The sequence below is a fragment of the Rosa chinensis genome, chromosome 1 (assembly GCF_002994745.2).
Source record: "Rosa chinensis cultivar Old Blush chromosome 1, RchiOBHm-V2, whole genome shotgun sequence".
Taxonomy (NCBI): domain Eukaryota; kingdom Viridiplantae; phylum Streptophyta; class Magnoliopsida; order Rosales; family Rosaceae; genus Rosa; species Rosa chinensis.
This window is the reverse complement of record NC_037088.1, coordinates 26,305,647-26,314,791: the sequence shown is the minus strand read 5'-3', so window position 1 is coordinate 26,314,791 and position 9,145 is coordinate 26,305,647. Positions and strand designations below refer to the sequence as shown.

The window sequence follows — 9,145 nt, the reverse complement described above, 5'->3', positions numbered from 1 at the left end:
TGCAAACAACACTATCTAGACATAACTGGGTACAAGAATTCCACCAGGTTGTCATCGACCCCATAAACCCAAGGTCCAAGAGGTCCCCATACCCTAGCGCTTCACGAAAGCTCCTCATCTATCTCTTCGGATGAATAGGGCCATCAATTTTTTCACTACTATTCAAGATTTCATTGAAATCTCTGATCACAAGCCAAGGTAAAGAATCAAGATCACACAAGTTCCTAAGAAGTTTCCAGGAACGATCTCGTTCAACGGTACATGCATATCCATAAAACCCCGTTAGCCTCCAAAGGGGCTCTCCCGGACCACCACCGATCTGCAAATCAATGTGATGCTGCAAACTGGTCCTCGCATCCACTGTAATTTCGTCATTCCAGAACATCGCTAACCCTCCAAATTGGCCAATACTCAAAACCTCCTTATACTGCTGAAACCCTAAGGCACGATGCAGCTTTTGGAAATCCTCAATACGGGAAATTTTTATCTCACAAAGAAACATGATTTGGGGCCTATTCTGAGATATAAGATCCTTCAAGGCCCTCGTAGTTGTATCATTGCAGATGCCTCTGCAATTCCAGCTAAGCACGTCCATACTCATGGTCGTAAGATCATCGTCTTCTAGAACCCTAGAATACGAAACCCTAGGCTGGAGAGCGCTAGGTGCCTAGGTCGGTTATACTTTTTAAATTAATTTCCTTCAATTCATGTTAATGCAAGTATACATTGGAGCTCTGAATCCTCAAAAAAAAAAAAAGATTTTATTGTACTAATGCCGAACATGCCATGGAGAATCGAGATTTGCAGAAAGAAACGTTTTCACCAACTCCCTATAAAATTGTTTGACTAAGAACTTTGGAAATTAAAAAGCAAATTAAATCTAGCTATTTTTGGAGCCACCAAAACTCAACTCCATTGCAAACGTTTCACCTTCCTAGAAAATGAAAGCCAAACTAGCAAATTACAGTTATTGAACATTTAATATTCTTGACTAATTATGACACCCGCTTCAGATCCACTGTCTTTATCATTTTGACCATTTTTGCTTTTCACAGATTAATATTTAAAGTATTGATAGGAGCCTCATTTTTTTTTTTTTATTAAATCATGAACTTTATTTGGTATATATATTGGAGCATCTCCAACAACTTCCCTATAAAATTCTTATTATGTAGATTTAAAAGTTAAAATCTCTATAAATTTTCTACTGCAATTCCGACAACTTTTTTTTTTTTTTTTTCGATGACAAATTCCGACAACTTCTCTACCATATTCTCTTTAATTTATTTTACATGATCAAATATAATAATATTTTTAAAATTTCTGAAACATGATCAAATAATCAATGATGGAAATACATATAACTTGAAGAGAGAAAAGAGAAAAGAGTAAAAACTTTTGAAAAGACGATTCTCTATAATTTTAGAGTTTGTTGTAAATATAGGGATTTTGTTTTTTCTCTCTTCACTTTCTCTGAAATTGAGATAGATATGAGAAAGCTGGTGGAGCAAAAAAATGCCAAACTTTCTCTAAAATAGAGGGAAAACAATATATAGGGCAACTGTTGGAGATGCTTACGCACCAACTAATAGAATTCATATTTTTATTTCCACCTATGTTGCCATATCAAATGTTTCAAAACCAATATTGTCCCTTAATATTTTCCTTAAATTTCATAAAAATCTGAACTGAAGAAAAAATAATAAGAACAATTCTTAGGTTCCCTAATTTAGAAGATGAACGCAAATGGTGAATGCAATTTAGAAGATGAACGCAAATGGTGTCTGAGCTTTTTGTTCTTTTCCCTAATATCCTCTATGTTTGAGTGATCGAAGCCATGCATGGATCTGAAATTGATTGCTGGGTTTGTGTATGTATAGAGATTGGATTCTATGATTCGTTTATTGAATTTCCACTCTTATTTATTATATACAACAAAATTTGTCGCAGCAAAAAATGAGTTCATCCATCGGTCATCAGTTCTGTCACATTCTATGAATTTCCTCTTATCAATTATTCAATTTTGCTTTCCCAAAGTGGATGATCGATTTGGAATGATTGCTTTCCTCTTATGAGATGGTGAATGATACTTTTCGTATAAATGACTTGATATGCCAAGTTAGATTAGGACCTTCATTTTGCGTAATCGGTATATAAACACTCACCATTTCTACACTATATTTGTACCCTCAAAATCTTATTGAGGCCAACAATCATTTTCCTTAATAGCTATATATACACTCACCATTTCCCCACTATATTTGTATTCTCAAACACCAAGCTGCCTCAGCCTCGAGATAAGTGGCCATCAGTGAAGAGAAATAAGAGAGACCCAGATCACAGTTTAGTCTGTCATTCTCTTTAAGCAGTTCAAAGAAAGAAAGCGTACGTCTCTGAATCTGCCTTGTGTTGGGGATTTTCGATCTTGTTCATCACTGACATTCCAGCTCTCCCGCATTAGCTAGCTTGAAGTAACTCAGAAGCAAAAGCTGCAAGGTAGATCCAAAAAGCAGTGACAAACAACAAAAAGAACAAACCGTGTTCTTTTCGCAAAGCCTGCAGCACCCTTCTTATATAACTAACCCAAGCAACCATTTAGAGCACTACTCCTAGCTCTCTCAGTCCTCTCCCTCCAACTCTGTTTCCATTCATCGCCTCCCTCTTTACTCTTTGCACCACTTAGCTAGTGACAAAAATGGACGCGCTCCAAGGAGCTAGCCAAATCGGGCTGGTTTTGCAGCAGGCGAAAGCGCCACTGATCGTGCCGCTGTTGCGAGTTTTGGTGGCGGTGTGCTTGGGGATGTCTGTGCTGCTCTTTGTGGAGAAGGTGTACATGGGAATTGTCATAATGTTGGTCAAGGTTTTCAGAAGAAGACCTGAGAAGCGTTGGAAATGGGAGGCAATAAAGGATGATGTGGAGCTTGGCAATTCTGCTTACCCTATGGTTCTTGTGCAAATTCCAATGTACAATGAAAAAGAGGTACTGGGTTTTATGAACTTTTCTTTTTTCTTCTTCTTTTTGGACTTGAATTATACGGTTTAGTGTTTTGAGTGCATTGTGGTGGTTAATATATATGCAGGTTTATCAGCTTTCTATTGGAGCTGCATGTGGGCTTTCATGGCCTTCTGATAGGATCGTAGTTCAAGTTCTTGATGATTCAACTGACCCTCTCATTAAGGTTCAAACTGATCTATCACATGCTATATTATATTGAGATTTTGTAGTGGACACTATGGGGGGTCATGATTTTTATATTAAGGACTTTATTCATTCCAGAGCAAACATAATAGATTAGTCAAAATCAAGTAAAAACATTTCCAAAATAAGGACCACACAATAAATTATCGATACAATAAAAATTGGAGTACAACGTAGTATTTATATGATATTTTAATTAATATATTATATTATTTAAAACAAAAATTATTTAATTGATATCGATAATCTGGTAACATAATATTGTAATTATGATACTTTTTCTACATTTTGCTATTACTTGATTTATTTTTTTACTCAAAATGTTGTGTGTGATGTTATAAGGTTTTTGTTCATTAAATTTGGGGGGGTGGGTGGGTGGGAGAGAGAGAGGGAGAGAGGGAGGGAGAATATGACATACTAGCTTGGCTTGGTTTTCGAACATTTAGACCGTCAACATCCAAGAGTAACTTTACCATTAAACCCAAAAGTAGAAGTGAAGTCCTTGAAAATCAGTTGTACCTGTTCCTCTGGCTGAGCATTCCTTTCTGGTTGGTTTTCGAACATTTAGACCGTCAACATCCAAGAGTAACTTTACCATTAAACCCAAAAGTAGAAGTGAAGTCCTTGAAAATCAGTTGTACCTGTTCCTCTGGCTGAGCATTCCTTTCTGGTAAAAGTCCAATGAAACTATAATCTCACCAGAATCCACCAAGTTTGTCCTTTTTACCCGATTTGCCCAAACCGATGTTTCAAATTGTGATGTGGGTTTTGTCCTAAATTTGAACAAAAACAACAACAGGATTTGGTGGAAGTAGAAGTGCAGAGATGGGCAAGCAAAGGAATAAACATAAAGTACGAGGTCAGAGACAACAGAAAAGGGTACAAAGCAGGGGCTCTCAAAGAGGGAATGAAGCACTCTTACGTCAAACAGTGTGACTACGTCGCCATTTTTGATGCCGACTTCCAACCTGAGCCCGATTTTCTGTGGCGCACAATCCCATTTCTCCTCCACAACCCTGATATTGCTCTTGTCCAAGCTCGCTGGAAATATGGTAATCTTATTGATCCCTGTTTTATGTTCAATCCTTCATAGCTCTTAGACTTTTACATTTCTGGCCTACAAAAGGATGTGTTGTTTTCTATTTTGGGTAAAAATTTGTTGCGGCCGCTGTAGTTGCTATGAATTCTTTGACAATGCTACTTAACTTTAAGCATGACGGTTAGATAGAAGAACAATTTAGTTCACATATGTGATTAGCTACATCACAATCTATGTCGGAGAGAACCCAATTCCAGATTAAGGGGCACTTGTCCAGTTGCAGGGCTTTCATATAAATATTGGCTTTACTTTTTGGACTTATTGGATATTGGCTTAATAATGGGGCATTTGTCCAGTTACACATTAGATATATTGGCTTTACTTTTTGGACTATGTGTGACAATAAATCGTTACTGTGCAATGACAAGATATAGTTCTAAACACAAGGGTATGATCTGACAATGGTTTCTCGGTTGTATCACAGTAAACGCTGATGAGTGCTTAATGACCAGAATGCAAGAGATGTCTCTAGATTACCATTTCACAGTGGAGCAAGAAGTTGGGTCTGCTACTCATGCCTTCTTTGGTTTCAATGGTAAATCATATATATGAAAAATTGGTAACATCAATATAGGTCCAGTTACCTCCAATTAATGATATATAACATTGGAGAATGTTATGCAGGCACAGCTGGAGTGTGGAGAATCACGGCCCTCAATGAGGCTGGAGGATGGAAGGACCGCACAACAGTGGAGGATATGGATTTAGCTGTCCGAGCTAGTCTTAGAGGCTGGAAGTTCGTCTATATTTCTGACCTCAAGGTAATGCAGTTTTAAAATGGTAGCAGTCTTGTGAAAATATCAATGAGTCTCAGACTCTCAGCAAAATTTAGCTTCTGAAGCTTAAAAGTGAGAATTACTACATACCTAAAGCCAATTTCTGCGTTAACTATTGTATGTTTGTGAGGGTTCATATGATCCCATTTGGGGTTCTATATGATCCTGGAAATTTCTGGGATTATTCAGTTTTTACTTGACCTGGAAAATCCCATATGATCCTTTTTGTTTTTGGTGAAAAAAGCTATGGATGCTTGTTCAAATACTGTGGATGAAATACAAATACGATAGTTGGGAATGAGAATATAAACTTCTTACCAACCTATCTAAGTCGAGTGACTGATACCTTTTCCAATGGACTTCGCCTGCTCTGTGTTATTTTAACTCTACTTCATTCAGATTTGATCCAATATTAATAGTTTAATACCTTGTAAATTTCAGGTGAAAAATGAATTGCCCAGTACTTTCAAAGCCTACCGTTATCAGCAGCACCGTTGGTCTTGTGGTCCAGCTAATCTCTTCCGGAAGATGGTAATGGAGATTTTAAGAAACAAGGTATTGCTGAAGCATGGTGTTAGTTTCTGCCTAGGTTTAAATGTTAAAACCACAATGAAGCCATAATTGAGAAGGCATATGTCTTGGAATTATTACTAGTTCCATACTTCTGACTGTTACCTTATTGTATATTGCAGAAGGTGTCCCCATTGAAGAAGCTTCATGTGATCTACAGCTTTTTCTTTGTTCGCAAAATTGTAGCACATATTGTCACCTTTGTCTTCTACTGTGTTATTTTACCAGCAACGGTTTTGGTTCCTGAAGTTCAAGTTCCCATTTGGGGTGCTGTATACATTCCTTCTACCATTACTCTCCTCAATGCAGTTGGAACTCCTAGGTATCTTACAATCCCCTTAATCATAATTTATCTTTTAGCCACCAAGTTTCTTTCTTTTTAACAACTGCATTAAACCTTTTGTTCTGTATTTACTTAATTCATTATTAATACTTTCGAAGTTTGTACAATCTTACAGATCACTCCACCTATTGATTTTCTGGATTCTCTTTGAGAATGTAATGTCCCTGCACCGGACTAAGGCAACATTTATAGGCCTGTTTGAAGCAGGGAGAGTAAATGAATGGGTCGTCACCGAGAAATTGGGAGATGCTCTCAAGACAAAATCAGCTGCAAAAGCTCACCGGAAACCTCGACTAAGGATCGGAGAAAGGTTTAGTTCTTTTGCTGGTCATTCCTGTCCTGTTTTCTGGAATTTTAAAATCAATATCTTAAATACTTCTCATAGTTTGAATGCTACTAGATGTTCTCGTCAAAATGCAAAAGTAGTCTTCATCATAATGGCCAAATATGTTAATAATGAAATACTGTACTGGCATTTTGGATGTTTATAGTCTTCATGCTAAAGAAAGCACCGTAAATTATTTGTCTCTTCCAGAAAAGATAAAAGCAAGCTCTTTTCCGGTGTAGGACATTTTCTAATTGACAGCCTAATTTTTTCTAAAGTGGAAGTCAAATCTTGCTTTGCAAAGGAGTACCTTTAAAACAGAAAATTAAAGGAAGCTTACTGTTAATTGTATGCTCAAGAATCAACTTAATTTGATCCCTCTTTCATGTCTATTGTGCTTAATTAAAATTAGAAGAGAAAAGCATTTCCATGTAATGCAACACACTACATCTGCTTTGAAAATATAGAATTTGATGTTTACATTTTCTGATCTCTTGGTTGCCTATGAACAGACTCCATTTGCTTGAGCTCATTGTTGGACTCTACCTCTTCTTCTGTGGGTGCTATGATCTTGCTTATGGAAAGAACCGCTTCTTCATCTACCTTTTCCTCCAGTCCACTGCTTTCTTCATTGCCGGGGTTGGTTATGTTGGCACCTTCATCCCTAGCTCATAGCTGAACTCGCTGCGAAAAATTGATTCAAGAGTGTCAAGTGAATGATGATTTTTTTTTTATTGGGGAGCTTTTGATTCAAGTTTTAGGTGTTTTGGATTATTTATAGGCCGGTCATTCTTTTGTGGGTTCAAATTAGGTTATTTCTTTGTGTCAAGTACTGTAGGAAAATGCAGGGATAGTATGTTTATATGTACCGGAAATATACTGTGCAAAGAAGCAATAAGAATAAATATGGATTTTGCCACAAGATTTATGTAATTGAAGGGTTACTGATAATAAATAATAAAATTACTTGGGATTTATGTAGTTTCAATTAATGAGATGCAAAGAAAGATGGATGCTACGAAGTCTGCTTTAGCCAGGCCAATGGTTAATTACAATGTCATTGTTGTTAATCTCAAATGTTATTTAGAAACAGGGTCTGCATCAAGTATGACTGGAAGAGATGAGATGAGTACATTGTTCAAGTTGTTCCAACTCTGCTTTCAAGTTTTGGAGTTAAGGGCACGTAACATTCTGAATTTCTGATAGAGTTTTTTGTTTATAAATACGAAAGCATAAAACACGTTTGTTCGATTAAAATAAATGAAAAAAATGAAAAATGTCAGATATGTCTAAGTAAATCCGGATTGTGTCTAACTCAAACTCTAGGTTACTTAACCTAACGGTAATAGAGTTTTAATTAGAGATAATCTCAGAGAATCTTAGAATATTCATTCATTGTATGATTATATTTCCTTGTACAATTCAGATTCTATGCATTGTAATCTTCTATATAAAGAAGCCCCTATTATCAATGACAATACACAGCAATTCTCTCTCAAATATCGATTCCCTAAAACACATTATCAGCACGAAGCCCTAAACCTTGAAACCCTAAATTCGTAGTCTTCAAATCCCAGAAACCTCTGCCGCCCACCTTGAAGATCTAACTCCAGAAGTCCAGAACTGATGACGCCACCCCAGGAACCGGCCAGAAAAACACCGAACCGGCTCCGAGAACAACCACAACATCTCCTGCTCGGTTCACACTTTTTCTGTCCACCACTTACTGTCAAATTTTGTCACAGATTGCAACTGTACCCTAGAACCTGAGAATCGGAAATAATTTTACCGAAATCGGCCATATACGACCTGAATCGGCCAGTTGAAGCTCTGAAATTCCGAGCCGGTCAGCCACTGCCAGCCCCTACACCTGCAGCACCATCAAGCCCAACCCAGAAGCCTGCAAGCCCAAAACGAGAGTAGCTCAAAAGCCCAACATGCCAACGTCTACGTCATCACCGTACTACCACATCAGCTTCGGCACTGCCACATCACATCCGGCACTGCCACGTCAGCACCTGTACTGCCACATCACCTACAGCCACTTTTCTGGCTACTTTTTCCCGTGATTTTTCCTTCCAAATTTTCCTGCGACCTATTTCAATGTATTTTTTTTATAAAAGTTCCCGTTTTTGAGTTTTTATTTCAATTTCTCTTCTTCTTTTTTTCCAGGGACTTGCAAACTCATTTCTTCATCATAGGAGAGACCAAATTAAGCCGAACTGTGGGGGTTCGTGCTCACTCCAAGCTTGGAGCTTGTAGAGTCCTCCAAACTTAGAGTTTGTTGAGATGAAACGATCGACCACAAACATCATTGTTTCGATCTAATCCAACCCCTCTTGGAATTGAATTTCTTGGAAGCGACTACGCTCAGAAATTCTTAATTTCTTGGAAGCAACTATGCTAAAAAAAACTTTATTTTTTTTGTGGTAGCATTTTTCGCTCCCAAACTAACCCTAATTTCTTGTTGTTTTTCAAGATGAGTAGCCTGAACAAATTGAGCTTCACCCCACTAGAGACAATAGGCGCAAGATACCACAAGTGGGTCTGTGATGTGTGCTAGCATCTTAAGGCTAATGGGATCCTGAGTACAATCCAAGAGCCAAGTCAGAACATGCTTACTCCACTACAAGCTGCCGCTTTTGAAGCAAATAAAGCTACGAGCGAGAGAGGCGAATGAAGCTAAAGCCATAATTCTCATGACAAGCCACATGAATGATGCGCTTCAGAATGAGTACCTCAATGAGGAAGACCCAAGAAAACTATGGGTAGAACTCAAGCAGTGTTTTGGCAACATTCGTGACTCCCTACTTTCAGACTTAGAAGTGAGATG

The 9,145-nt window shown here is 37.7% G+C and overlaps 1 protein-coding gene across 1 annotated transcript; it reads left to right on the top strand.

Annotated features, from left to right (window-relative positions):
* Positions 1 to 2,268: 2,268 nt before the first annotated feature.
* LOC112174448 (glucomannan 4-beta-mannosyltransferase 9) lies at positions 2,269 to 7,144 on the top strand. Its single transcript, XM_024312225.2, has 9 exons — positions 2,269 to 2,980; positions 3,081 to 3,179; positions 3,999 to 4,251; positions 4,723 to 4,833; positions 4,923 to 5,059; positions 5,516 to 5,629; positions 5,767 to 5,966; positions 6,103 to 6,297; positions 6,825 to 7,144. The coding sequence occupies exons 1-9, from the start codon at positions 2,696 to 2,698 to the stop codon at positions 6,985 to 6,987; spliced, it is 1,557 nt and encodes a 518-aa protein (XP_024167993.1). The 5' UTR covers positions 2,269 to 2,695; the 3' UTR covers positions 6,988 to 7,144.
* Positions 7,145 to 9,145: the final 2,001 nt, after the last annotated feature.

Bases quoted from the DNA above. Each gene is read 5' to 3' on its own strand.
- LOC112174448 (XM_024312225.2), top strand. From the start codon at position 2,696: ATGGACGCGCTCCAAGGAGCTAGCCAAATCGGGCTGGTTTTGCAGCAG. The intron at 5,060-5,515 runs GTAATGCAGTTT...TGTAAATTTCAG, and splicing joins TCTATATTTCTGACCTCAAG to GTGAAAAATGAATTGCCCAG. The intron at 6,298-6,824 runs GTTTAGTTCTTT...GCCTATGAACAG, and splicing joins CGACTAAGGATCGGAGAAAG to ACTCCATTTGCTTGAGCTCA.